General features: G+C 33.5%; 3 protein-coding genes across 4 annotated transcripts; 2 read left to right on the top strand and 1 right to left on the bottom strand.

The window, feature by feature from the left end:
- Positions 543 to 4,048, top strand: LOC109349721 (aspartate-semialdehyde dehydrogenase-like). The gene is made up of 7 exons (XM_019590655.1): positions 543 to 1,211; positions 1,771 to 1,857; positions 1,970 to 2,014; positions 2,097 to 2,192; positions 2,284 to 2,385; positions 3,535 to 3,689; positions 3,782 to 4,048. Exons 1-7 carry the CDS (start codon positions 651 to 653, stop codon positions 3,861 to 3,863), a joined length of 1,128 nt encoding a protein of 375 aa, XP_019446200.1. The 5' UTR covers positions 543 to 650; the 3' UTR covers positions 3,864 to 4,048.
- On the bottom strand, positions 5,501 to 7,347 carry LOC109349720 (small nuclear ribonucleoprotein Sm D2-like). Its single transcript, XM_019590654.1, has 6 exons — positions 7,315 to 7,347; positions 6,719 to 6,767; positions 6,585 to 6,603; positions 6,126 to 6,206; positions 5,919 to 6,023; positions 5,501 to 5,836 (listed from the first exon to the last, which is right to left on the bottom strand). The coding sequence occupies exons 2-6, from the start codon at positions 6,721 to 6,723 to the stop codon at positions 5,720 to 5,722; spliced, it is 327 nt and encodes a 108-aa protein (XP_019446199.1). The 5' UTR covers positions 6,724 to 6,767; positions 7,315 to 7,347; the 3' UTR covers positions 5,501 to 5,719.
- LOC109349719 lies at positions 9,055 to 11,173 on the top strand. Of its 2 annotated transcripts, none has more exons than XM_019590652.1 (4): positions 9,055 to 9,183; positions 9,613 to 9,885; positions 10,306 to 10,506; positions 10,593 to 11,173. In XM_019590652.1, exons 1-4 carry the CDS (start codon positions 9,181 to 9,183, stop codon positions 10,827 to 10,829), a joined length of 714 nt encoding a protein of 237 aa, XP_019446197.1. In that variant the 5' UTR covers positions 9,055 to 9,180; the 3' UTR covers positions 10,830 to 11,173. The 2 variants fall into 2 exon arrangements, with proteins under 2 accessions (XP_019446197.1, XP_019446198.1); XM_019590653.1 differs by having other exon boundaries at positions 9,061 to 9,183; positions 9,622 to 9,885.

Genomic DNA, 13,442 nt, shown 5'->3' with positions numbered 1-13,442 from the left:
TTGATTTGTCTACTTAGTCACATCCTTTTGTCCTTTTTATTAGATATCATTTAAAATATTTTGATGATTCTTTATACGATTTTTTTTGTTTTCTATAAAACAAATTTTCATTAGATCATATTGAAGGGATGTAAAACTATAATGTAATAACATTTTAAAAACTAAGAAAAGTAATAACTTTTATTCATATAGAACGACATAGTGTAGGAGATTTACATATAATGAGAGATTGGGGAGAAAAATAGATTTACATGATTTTACTATTCTATGTCAAGAGAAAATGCATATTATCTTTTATGATAATCTATATACCTATTTTAAAGTTTCTAAAAGCTTCATCATACCACTAAGTATGGACAAATTGAGTTATATAAAAACGATTATTTTATAGGATGAAACTTTTAGAAACTAATCTTTTTGGAGTGACTCATTCTCCCAATAAGTCTACTTAATATTTCTAGGATTTTGAAGACATTAATCTCCAAGTTGAGCCCCAAGTTCGTAGAAAGACGATTTCATCCCCGTACTCTTGTCTCTATTAAGCTTGGTTTCTCTCTTTTAAAACCCCCTCTCTGTTTCTCACTTCTCTCCATAAATTCAAAACCACTGTTCCATTACACACTTTCTCTCTCTATAACCGTTTCTCTATCATGGCCTCTCTCTCTCTTCAACACAACACCCACCACTTCCTCTCCCGGGCCCTCCCTACCCAGCCCAAGCCCAAGCCCACCTTCTTCGTCCGCATGTCCCTCAAAGAAACCGGCCCCTCCATCGCCGTCGTCGGCGTCACCGGTGCCGTTGGCCAGGAGTTCCTCTCCGTCCTCTCCGACCGCGACTTCCCTTACCGCTCCATCAAAATGCTGGCCTCCAAACGCTCCGCCGGCCGCCGCATCACCTTCGAGGACAACGACTACGTCGTCGAGGAACTCACTCCGGAGAGCTTCGCCGGCGTCGACATTGCACTTTTCAGTGCCGGCGGTTCAATCAGCAGGGAATTCGGACCTATCGCCGTTGAACGCGGAACTATCGTTGTTGATAACAGTTCGGCGTTTCGTATGGATGAGAAGGTGCCGTTGGTGATTCCAGAAGTGAACCCTGAAGCTATGGCGAATATTAAGGTTGGAAAGGGGAAAGGGGCTCTCATTGCTAACCCCAATTGTTCCACCATTATTTGTTTAATGGCTGCTACCCCTCTTCATAGAAGGGCCAAGGTGAAATTTTGGTTTATTATAAGCGTTAAGTTTTTTACTTTGATGTTTATTGAATTGATATGTGCCTATGTGGTGTTTGAATCAATAACTCATTGTCTATACAACTAAAATCGACAATCGGAGTTACTTGCATTGATTCCAAGGGCTTGTAGTGTTTGGATCATGTACTCCTTATGTTGAAAGCTTCAGGCTTGAAATTTTTTTAAAAAGACAGCTTAGTGGACCAGGCTCCAATATTTTGACTGCAGCAAATATGTCTGAATGGATTTTACCATGTCAGGTGTTGAAGGGGGAAAATATATAATCAATGGCCGAATTAATAAATTGTTATATGATGTTAACTTATTGCAATTTGGCCATTTTGTTTAATTGGAAATGGTCTTTTGTTTCTTCTTGAGACTATTTGATTCTGGCATTACTCTGGGACCATAGTTTTGCCTAACTTGGTAGTCGTCAAGTAATTTATCGGCTGTTGGTCATGGCTTATGATTGATTGTGGTGTGTTGTATTGGCGGTGGCGGTGCTTGATTCATTTTTCTACTGTTGTTGAATGTTACAGGTATTGCGTATGGTTGTTAGTACATATCAGGCTGCTAGTGGTGCTGGTGCTGCAGCAATGGATGAGCTGGAGCTGCAAACTCGTGAGGTCTGGCCTATCTTCTTAGTTTAAATTCTATGGTTGAGAACATAGATGAGGAGAAACTGATTGTCTTCAATTGCAAATTTACCTTTTTCCTTTTCTTTCTTGACTTTATAAGGTATTGGAAGGAAAACCACCAACTTGTAAAATATTTAACCAACAGGTTTGTCCATTTCTGTGTTTGTACATATGTCTCATGATCAAAGGTTCAAGAACTACTTCCTGAATAAGTTGTTCTTTTGCAGTATGCTTTTAATATATTCTCACATAATGCATCTGTTCTTCCGAATGGATATAATGAAGAAGAAATGAAAATGGTCAAGGAGACGAGGAAAATCTGGGTAATTTGAAATTATATCTTTACATCTCGTTTTTAGTAGCATATTTTACTCAGGCATGTTATGAAATGCCTTACGTATTTCACTTCCGCAGAATGACAAGGACGTTAAAGTAACTGCCACATGTATACGAGTTCCCGTCATGCGTGCTCACGCTGAGAGTGTGAATCTTCAATTTGAGAGCCCCCTTGATGAGGTATTGCTTCATTTTGTCAGGTTCTGTGTCGTGTGTTATAACCAAAACTGTGTGTAGCCTTTCAGATGTTTTCTAATATTTATATTGGATTCAATTGATACTTATTTCCCTCTAAAAGTCAAGGAAATTAGTTTTGTATTCTTTGGTGTTTGATGATCTTTAATAAGATTCAAATTGATACATTATTTTATGCATATAAAGTTCTTGCATGTGTCATTTCATTTTAGCTTTTTTCTTTGCTTCCATTATTTAAATTCCTTTTTTTAAAGTTTGTTGATGAAGTTTGCATTATGCTTTTCCTCTATTTCATCTACATTGAGTTTCCTATGTAACGGACCTAGGAGGCTTGGTCAAACTTGAGAACTAGCCCACAGTTGACTGCTTTTCATTTAGTAATTCTCAGAATGTCATGGATAACTGGCTTTTCATTTAGGAAATTTCAGAATGTCATGGATAACTGACTTTTCATTTTGAGTGATTAGCCTTTACAGCCTACACACTTTGTTTCTCATGTTTTTGAGAACTCAAAACTGATGCAGAATGGATAAGGCTGTATCCATTTCAAATTAATTGTTATCACATATGCACATATATAGATGGATCAACAAAGTCTGATTTTAAACAAAAGGTGGCATGTATGCAACCTTGATAACGAAATTCCTATAAAGCTCAGAGAGTCAGGGGTATTTGCTGTGTTGGGTCATATAATTGGTCGTATTTATGCATGTAGGACTTTGGGTCTAAGACTGATAGATTAATCATGTTAAGGGCATACTTCAGTTGGGTTTTGTGATGATGGAGTAATAAAAATAGTGAGCAAAGGGCGTTGTTATGGATTCACAAAGCAACAGTCAATTCTCAGTCATCATTCATTTTGCAGCGATAAAACATGACTTTTAAAGTGTTTGCTTGTTTTCATTTGTTGAGGGTCTTTGTTGTTTCTTTCTTTCTGTAAAATAAAACATCAATTTTTATTTATTCATCCTGTATTCAATGTTGGAAGGTGGAATGACCCAATGCAATTTTAAGGGGTCCTTCCCTGTTTTGCTTGCCCAAAATCATGTAGGATAAGTCTGCACATGAAACGGATTTTGGGCAAGGAAACTTGTCCTGAAGTTAGGCGAGTTTATTGATTTTTCATTACTTCAGGATACTGCAAGAGATATTCTGAAGAATGCTCCAGGAGTAGTGGTTATTGATGATCGTGAATCCAATCGTTTTCCTACGCCATTGGAAGTGTCAAATAAGGATGATGTTGCTGTTGGCAGGATTCGCCAGGACTTGTCTCAGGATGGAAATCAAGGGTAAATATCTTCCATGGCAATATATTATTAATTTTCAATTAGTATTGAACTTTATCATAAGCATTTTTCATCAATGGTTGATATACACACAGGTTGGACATATTTATTTGTGGGGATCAAATTCGTAAGGGAGCTGCACTTAATGCAATCCAGATTGCTGAGATGTTGCTATGAGTTCTGATATTTGAAGGATGTGGTACTAACGGATTATGCTTCTTTTGAATCAGTTTTGTATCTGTTAGTTAGATTGAGCGAGTTTAAGTTTGTAGGAAAAAAGGAAATGGAATAATATTTATTGTTTGTGCAATTTAGAGGTGTGCTTTGGGGTAATTAATGTAAGGTTGTTGTTGCTTTGTAAACTGCATATTGGAGGTTCAAACACTAGAAATAATATTTGTTTCCAAGGGAATGGTTGCTTTATAGGTGTCCATTGATCTCCATATACTTACCAATAGGGGTGAACATGTGCTTAGTTAAGGCTTGTCCCTTATCCGATCTTAAATATTGGTCGGGTCATTTTTTGAAACTGGCTTAGACCCTAGACATGAAACTAATCTGACCCTAAATATTATCTGGGTTAACCTTTAAACCCGAACCTAGACCCGATTAAATATAATGTATACTGATTTTAAATAAAGTCTTCTTAATATTATTTATTATTATGAATATGTAATTTTAAATATAAAATAATATATATATATATATATATATATATATATATATATTATTAATCATGTATATATAATGAAAAAATAGAGAATTAACAACACTTTTTAACAAAAATTATCATTATTCTGTACGCATTTGAGTAAAGACACATAAATATGATGAGTAAATGATCATGAGATGGGCTGGATCGGCCGGATCATGATTGGTCTCTACCCGACTCTAAATATTGATTGTCAAATTTTTAAACTCGAACGTGACCCTGAACCCGATGAGACTCGAACTTATTCAGGCCCGGTTGTGATCGGGTTATACCGAGTAAGAGGGTAGGGTCGGATCATGCTCACATCTAATTACCAATATACCCATTATATTAAAATTGTTAGTTCTGACATGATGTGTGATCTAGATCAGTTTTGATTAAAAGAAAAACTTTATGCATACTCCGTATAGACGTGTATTTCAATATTTTCAAATATATGTAGAGTTAATCAAGCATTCAAGTTTATTAATTTTTTGAAGTTTCAATTTGAAACACAAAGTAGTGAAGTTGAGTAGGTCAACGGCAAAAAAACTGTTCTTTTCGAGTTAGAGATAATCAAATTGAGTATAATTTCAGAACTTTTTCATATATATTAGGGTTGAAGTTTTGAGATAAATAAAAGCCTTTTCCCTTTCTCTCAAAGTTAAGCCATTTAAATTCTTGAACTTAAAATTAGTTTTAGAAAAAATCACGTGCATAGCAACCAAAAGGCTATCGCCATGTTTTCTCCTAAAAGCTTAAACTCACTCTAACACTATTTTCTGAGAACGGGTTGTATAAAACAGGAAGAATAAGAAGTATAAGTATTTTACTTGTGATTCTAAAACAAAATATATATTAAAATCTGTAAAATCATGGGTGATCATCGAAACACGGAAAATAGATTCTTAGAGAGGTCAGATATTTTTATCGCAGATTTGAATTCTACAACATTGTAAACAGTCACCATACTCTTTTCAGACCACAGCACGTCTCTCATACATCCTTAATACTCTTTGGTTCTTCCTCCTTTAAAGGATTTGGAACACTGACTTAACCATTCTGAGGAGCAAAATGACCCAGGTTCAGGAACAAAAGATATAAACATTTAAGCAAACCATATAAACAGAAGATCTCCACACGTTAAACTTGCATACAATCAATGGATTAGATGTACATAGTTGTAATCGATATATCTGAATTCTTTTATACGGTTCAAGGGTGTCAACATGAGAATACCATCTACATCCTCCGCTAATATCTCAACATGGCAAGAGCAAAATAACTAAAAGGCAGACATTACAAAACAAATTATGTCCGAAGGAAGATAGTGACACTAAGCTTATTTGGGGTTTCTAAGAACAATGATGACAGAATCACCACGGAGGAACATTTTGCTGATGAATCTGTCCTTGTTAACTGGCTGAGCCTTTTTCTTTCCCTTACCAGTCTTAGGCACCTGATTGTACACACATAACAGTTACCGCATTAGCTGATATAACAATTACAAGGAAACTAAATCCAAAGAAACAAAAGCATACCTCAGTCCACATCTCCCTGACATTTTCAAGGACCATGTTACAGTGCCTATCAAAAGCCCTAACACGACCCAGCAGTTTTTTGTTGTTACGACAATTAATCAGAACCTGCATGAATGAAGCATTTGAATATAACAGGACATACAATACCTTTGAGCCTACCTCAATCCACAGAAACCTTAGTGCTGTATAATTATAGAACAAACATACCTGGGTATTATTTTTAACACTCATCATTAGTACAGAAAGAGGTCCAGTATTGAATTCTTCTTCCTCATTCTTAGTAACCACCTGTAACAATTAAGTATGGTAGCTCGGTAAGATTATCAAAGCATATAAAACACCAGTCTAAAGCCCCTACCATGAAAAAAAGGTACAAATTTACAATATAAAAGTCAACTTGGTTGTGCACATATATCTAATATGGATTAAACTAAAACTCCAGCAACAAAGGTATGTAAACATGGCTACCACATTTGAAAAGGAAACTAACCGATTATTTTTTGTTTGTTCACAATCCGTTCAGGGTAAAATACACAAAAGATCATTTTTGTATTAATCGACATTCATCAGAGTAATATACATAATAATCAAAGCAACTAAAAGAAGTGTAAGAATCATAATGCCAAACTTCAAATGATAATATGACCAAGGAATAAAATAACTTACATCTTCATCCATTGGCCGGCTTGAAAAGAGAAAGTCGGGGAAATAAAAACAAGTTAGTCTTCCATGGGAAAGTATAAGTTTTCTAATACAATAATCAGGAAAGTTCACCGGGAGAAAAGTAGGAGAACGGATACCTCATTTTGGAAGGTAATGCAGATCAGTTCCAAAGTTGTTCAAATAAATCTGAAAGTTATATTACAGAGAACATAACAATGACGAATTCAAAGAAAAAAATAAGTAACAAATCAATTAAATTTTGAAATAAATTGCAAAGAATAGGAAACACTAGCAGAAAGAGAAAAGGAAAAAAATATAAAAATCAGCAACAAAGCGAAAATTAAGAACAATACAACACAAAGAGCGTGAAAAACATTAGAAAGCCTCTCCAGTTCAGGTTCCTAATAAAAATATCTGAACATTGTGAAGTGTAGAATGAACAATAGACAAATTGAACGAAAGAATATAACCGAAGACTTAGGTAGTTGAAAACAAAGAAAAATAGTATGACTCAAAAAGAGCTGAAAATCCATATTAGAGGTACTTCAATTTTCAGTACTAAAAAAAGTGGTTAGCAAATTAAGACAAAGCTACGAATATACAGAGGAACAAGGATTAAACGAATTAAATTCTATAATAAGCAAAAGCTATCAACGGATTAAAATCTAAAAAGCAAAAGCTAGAGAAGAGTAGTACATGAGCATAAACGAGTATAAGAGTGAATTAAGCTTACTTTGGAGGAAGAGGAGGGAGATCTAAAATTCGAACGTGCTGCAAAACCCTAACTTTCTTCTCTTCTTTTTTTGTTTTGAGAAACACCTTAGTTTCGTTGTGTAGGCCCAAATCTATTGGGTAGGCCCAAATCTATTCGGCCCATGAGTAGACATTGAGATATACATTGCTGGTGAGAAATTTCAACATCAATGGAATGGTGTTGCTAAACTTCACAATGGAAGGGAACTCATTTATTGTCCATCATGCGTTATTCGATATGATTAGTTGAAAAAATTATTTAAATCAAAATTTTAATAATTAAATATTTTTTTATCAATTACAATATGTGACACAATTTTATAGAATAAAAGGTGTAGAAGTGAGACTTTTCTTTATTACTTGAAATAGCAATTATGAAAAATGCATTAAAAAATAAAAGATAATAACATTTATAACTTTTAGTTTATATTAAAGTTACGATTGTCCTCTTAAGTAATAGAAATGAATCTTAATCTAAGGTGCAGTACTCTCTTGTTTTTTCTCAAGTGCACACACCTCTACATCTTTCTCATAACACGCGTCATCTACCATTGCTCTACTCTTCTCTAATTCAACCTTTTGCCTAAGCTTATTAGAAATAAGTTACATTAGTTTCTTATAGTCAACAACTTGGTTATTAGTTAGTTTGAATTTATTGTTCTATATAAGCCACATAATTTACTTCATGTACACACATTCTATAAATATATTATAAACAACATGTATTTCCATCTAAGATAGCTTTGTTTGAGCATTCCCTCTAAACAACCCTTAACATATATTATCTTAGCAATTTAGAGCAGGGTTGTTTTCACTAGTAGAGTGAAATAGAATTATCATGTTGAACTATCAAATATATTATATTATCCTTCATATCCTCACTATAAACACCAAACAATTATCATTATAGTATTATATATATATATTTTCAGTATAAATATTTATACATAATCAATATATTATTTACTATTTATTTATATTACAATTGTATTTAAAAATCAATAATAATTAAATTTTAATGCAGATATATTTTCTCTATCATTTCTTGTGTGCACCAAATAGTGAAGTATCATACTCACATATCTTAGCTTTTATGTGGCTCTCTATAACCCATCTTATTCTTATTTTACACGAACCGCATGTCAAGTGATTCCTTAAATTATGATGATTCCAATTCTAATTTAATGGAAGTCATAACTTGATTTAGTGTATCTTTTAAAATAAATGAGTGCATATAAATAAATAAACTAGCGTTTACTCTATCGCTTTTATTTACTTATCACTTATAATGGATCGGTTTCAAAACTAGAAAAGCAATTCTCTCTTTTAAGCACCATAATAACATAATTGCTTTTTTCCTAAAACAACAACCAACAAAAAAAAATCAATTCCGAGAATTTCGGTTAACTTGGCGGGAAGTGAGTGGGAAGCAGCTAGCGACTTTTTTGGGTTTCCAATCTTTCCCTTTCACGGGCCCCACAATCTTAATCAATACCCACCGTTCGATCATCTTCAATCCAACGGTACCAGCGCATTCTTCTTCCCACCGTTGGCACTATGCTTCTTAATCTTCTCTCTGCAGATAAAAAGAAAAACGATTTACTTTCCATTTTCCACTTTGTTTTTTTCCTTTTTCATAATTACATTAATTATAAATTATATTCCGTTTAGTTTTTAAACTATTTAAGCTATAATTATAATTTAATAATATTAATTATACACTCTTGTTATTTCCCTAATTCTATTTCCATTGCTTTTCTGAAAAAGAGAGAACTTTCTCTGTTTCTTCACTTCCCTTCTCACAAAGCCGCCTATTCTACTGTGAACTTAAATCTGAAGCAAAAAAATGGTAAGTAATGAACAAATAATCACTTTTTTCTAACTTTTGACGTCTAATTTTTAACGGGGTTTCAGAAAGTTTCGATTTTTATCTTATTTCTTATATTTTGATTGCAAGTGCATGATCAATTATAAATGGATACCCTTTTATGCATTTCTCATTTTTTCTTTGCAATTTATGTGCTTTTGATTGTTGAGTATGCTATTCAGTATCACTTCATTGTGATAATAAGTAATCTTTCTATTTCACTTGCAAAGTTTAAGTGCCACTTTATATCAATTTAGCAAAATCGTAAAGATTATTAGGTTCATGTGATTATACCTTGAGTTTTGGGATTTTGGTGCGAATTTGATGTAGAAAATTGATTATTTGAGTCTTGATTGTTTAACTGTTTTTTTGCTTAATGGTTCTTGAATTTATTTTTTGATGAATGGGTAGACTTTGCAGGTTGAGCAAAATCATTTACCAAAGGAAAGTAATAGAGATTGGGTTAGGGCTCTTATGAATAGCAGCTTTGGCCATTGTGATGATCACCATGACCTAAAGTCCAATGAGAAGAATGTGTTTTGTATAGACTGTGAAGTTAGAATGTGTAGGCACTGTAAAGAAGCTCATTCTCTTCATAGAAGTTTTCAGATATACAAGTACTCCTATCAGGATGTGTTTCGCCATTCCGAGCTGCAGAAATACTTTGATTGCTCGAAAATTCAGGTTATTTATTCTTTGTCACAAGACAGAGTTGATTTTGTTTTTGTAAATGAGATTGGATTTTACCTGAATTAAAACAATTCATTTGCGTGTTAAGTTGATTTTATTAATTGCTGCTATACTGTGATTTGCTTGATTTGTTTTACGCTCATAGGTAATAACAGATAATCTACCATTAATTTTCTAATGTTGTTATATGTGAAATAAGCTATATGGTTATTTTGCTTGTGTTAGTTGTTGTAATAGTATAACTTAACCTCATTACTTAATTGGTATTATGGTATATATGTGAAACTCACTGACCAAACCTAACTGATTATTAATAGTTAGCTCCACTTATTTTTCTGATTAAATACCGATTAATGAATAATGAGCATAATTTTCTTTTTACAAATGGTGACATGAATCGTATGATCTTGGCAGACTTACATATCCAATAATGAAAGGATCGTGCATCTCAAACCCCGGCCTTCAATAACTAAATCTAAAGCTGCTGATCTAAGCCCCGAGTCTAAATCCAGAGAAACCAACTTGCCAATAAGACCAAAGGCGGGTGGTACCTGTAAAGAATGTGGAAAACACTTACAAGATGAGCGTAATCGCTTCTGCTCCATTACATGCAAGGTAAGTAGTAATATTCATGCTCTGATTTAATATTAGCTTTTTGTTGTTTACTTATCATTGTGGTTCTAATCATGTGCAATTGTTAGATCTTATTGCATCCAATGGAGCCTCAAAATCACTATTCACAAAGGATAAGTTCAGATTGCACCAAAGCACCAAAACCTGACCCTATCGACTTTACTTTGAATGATAACCAGAATTCCGAACCAGAGTCATCTATATCTGAAGCTCAGCCATGTGGATTGATTGAAGTTGTGAATTTCAGAAAGCGCCCACGGAAAGCCACTCCGCTTCACAGACCTCTTTTTGTTTTCACATCTTAAAAATTGTCACTGCTCTAATCATTTTCTTCCTTTTCTCCTATGATTCTTTAGCTTTTACCTTTTCATTTTTGGAGAATAAGATATATCAGAACATTTTAAAGGAAACTCAACCCCTCTATACTCCATATTGGGACTCAAGCTGTGAGTTAAGTTGCTCTAAGAAAAGTAACTAGCACATGTACACCAAAAGCGTTCTCATGGAAAGGAGTAATGTGTGCATATGGTTACTCCCATTCCATCTTTTTTCATCAGTTCATGTAGTGGTAGTTAGTATCTCTTATGTTTGAACTTGAATGACTCATATTAACAAATTTTCATATGGTAATATAAAACTTTCATTTTCTGTTTAGCAGTATAACATGCTTTACTTCTGGCAAAATTATTCAGTTTTGTTAGCAATAGTACTTTGCCTTTTTTCCTTGTAAGATTCCTAATTTCTGACAAATAAGTGATGGGGTATTGTTTCTATCTATGCAATGTTAATAATTTTTATTTTGGTCCTGTCCCCTCTCTGTAAAGGCAACAACTTGTTGTGGCCATGCACATGTTACCCTTCCATTATGGCAGGCAGTAAGGTAATCAAACCACATAAGGTTGTTAAGTGAATGTGATGGCAAAGTCTTTGTCCCTATAATCAATTAAAAATCCAACTTTTTTGGTTCTTTGACTAGTTGACTAACTATGTCCATAAATATTGCAATTAAACTAATATCTCTGATCATGTTATAATTAGCAGGCTTTTTTGGTTCTTTGATTTACATTGTCAAGTGTCAACTGGTTGGTTTTTCTTCTAGTCACAAGTGGCAAAAGAGAGTCAAATCTTGTGGCTGTTGAGGCACATGGGTGATCAAAATTATTTTCCCTGGCCTTTGCCTCATTTTGTTTTGCATATTATATACTGACCATGTAAATTTTTTTTACACTTTTATGGTATCACTTGCTATTTATTTTTAATCATAATAGATGTAATATCCGTCCATATTTTTCGAGTTGAAGTAAAATAAAATATTAGAGTTGTATTTCGTTATTCTTAAAAAATAATTATGTAATTTACTTTCCAGGTTATTGTGGTTTATTAGGTTTAATATGGACCAGAATTTCCCTGGTTCAAAGCAATCTAACCTTTTATTCAGTTAAGACTGCAACCAATAAATTTTTCTAAGTCCGGTCAGTAATCAGACCAAATGGATTGCCTAGTCCGATCTTAATTCTCATAACATTGTGTTAAACCATTTGTCTAAGATAAAAAAACTCAGGCTTATTGAAAGACAAGACCTATTAAGAGAAAAATCAACTTGACTAAGTTTCATTAAAGATTTACTTGACAGGTGACAAGTCAAGTGCTCTGTCTATCAGGATCCTAAAATTAATATCAAATATATTTACTCTTGGTACAACATTTGATGGCACCCCAAAGTTAGAAAAAAAAGACAATTATGCCTCAAATTTAGGAAAGGACAATACATGTTACCAATGAGCATTTGGCAACATAGTATCAGGAATTGAAATGACAAACACATATGATCAACAGAAGAATCACAACAACAATAATCTCGTCAATTTGAAAGCCTACAATATACAAGAATTCGAAAAAAGATTTGCCATTTTAAATCTTTTAAAGACTTATCTCACAAAATAAATCTTTCAATGACTCATCTTTAAAGGACTAGATTAACAATGTTATCGAAACATTCTTAAAGAAAGTTTAAATTAACAAAAGTATAGAAATCAAAATCCAAAGAAAAAATTATAATGACCAAAATCTTCTAAATCAAGCACAACCTTATAATCAATTGTTTAGTTTAACTGAAATAAATAACAAAACAGAACATGCTGTCTTTAAACCTTGCCATGCTCAAGTTTTGATACAGCATCAAACTGAAACTCAATAAAAATTAGCATGCCAAAAGACTTCTTAACACAATGCAATTAGTTGCACTCACCAGTAGACTAGGCAGGTTCATCTCAACTTTTTACTCCAAGTATAAGATCCTAAAAGACACAGAGATGATATTTGTATTAGGTTGATTAATCCAAAAAAGACCATTGATTATGCAATGACTTGTGATGTGAAAAGGTATACCTAGGCATTCTTGTTGCAATGACTTGTAAGGTAAGAAAGGCATACCTTCAAATCTTTAAAAAATGAATGGATATAACGAGCACTATAAGCATTATTGAAAGAATCTCACAATCTGCATTATTCTCATCACTCTATGTTACCCTTAAGGGAAAAACAGGGAAAGATTTGAAAATAAAATGGTGTTCCCAAAATAAACTGATGACTAGTGAATTTTCTGCAGCAATTTGTTGGTTATAATGTTTCCCAACACAAATGACAATTCCTCCTTTGTTCTCTCTAAGTGGCTGCAGCAATGAAAACATAGCTCAACTCCTGCTAATCTATTCTCCAACAGTCAAACCAAACCTGAACTTGTCGTCCCTTTTCCTGTGATCAAGCAGTGATAAACAAATATGCATAGCATATTAAGGCAAAAAGTATAAGCTGACCAACTTATTTAAAGAGTTTAATCTTGATACATTGTTGGGGTGATTGTGTGAAGTTTGTTACACAATTAATCAACCATACATCCCCCTTTGTATGACTTTTAA

This window comes from Lupinus angustifolius, chromosome LG06 (assembly GCF_001865875.1).
Source record: "Lupinus angustifolius cultivar Tanjil chromosome LG06, LupAngTanjil_v1.0, whole genome shotgun sequence".
Taxonomy (NCBI): domain Eukaryota; kingdom Viridiplantae; phylum Streptophyta; class Magnoliopsida; order Fabales; family Fabaceae; genus Lupinus; species Lupinus angustifolius.
Note: the sequence above shows the minus strand (reverse complement) of the source record. Positions and strands in the feature narration are given on the sequence as shown.

What these genes read in the sequence shown, in the direction of transcription:
- LOC109349721 (XM_019590655.1), top strand. Translation starts at nt 651, where the DNA reads ATGGCCTCTCTCTCTCTTCAACACAACACCCACCACTTCCTCTCCCGG. An exon ending in CTCTTCATAGAAGGGCCAAG is followed by an intron (nt 1,212 to 1,770) that starts GTGAAATTTTGG and finishes TGAATGTTACAG; the next exon opens with GTATTGCGTATGGTTGTTAG. An exon ending in AGGAGACGAGGAAAATCTGG is followed by an intron (nt 2,193 to 2,283) that starts GTAATTTGAAAT and finishes TCACTTCCGCAG; the next exon opens with AATGACAAGGACGTTAAAGT.
- LOC109349720 (XM_019590654.1), bottom strand. An exon ending in GTGTTAAAAATAATACCCAG is followed by an intron (nt 6,024 to 6,125) that starts GTATGTTTGTTC and finishes TCATTCATGCAG; the next exon opens with GTTCTGATTAATTGTCGTAA. An exon ending in TCAGGGAGATGTGGACTGAG is followed by an intron (nt 5,837 to 5,918) that starts GTATGCTTTTGT and finishes GTGTACAATCAG; the next exon opens with GTGCCTAAGACTGGTAAGGG.
- LOC109349719 (XM_019590652.1), top strand. An exon ending in TTGATTGCTCGAAAATTCAG is followed by an intron (nt 9,886 to 10,305) that starts GTTATTTATTCT and finishes TGATCTTGGCAG; the next exon opens with ACTTACATATCCAATAATGA. An exon ending in TCTGCTCCATTACATGCAAG is followed by an intron (nt 10,507 to 10,592) that starts GTAAGTAGTAAT and finishes TGCAATTGTTAG; the next exon opens with ATCTTATTGCATCCAATGGA.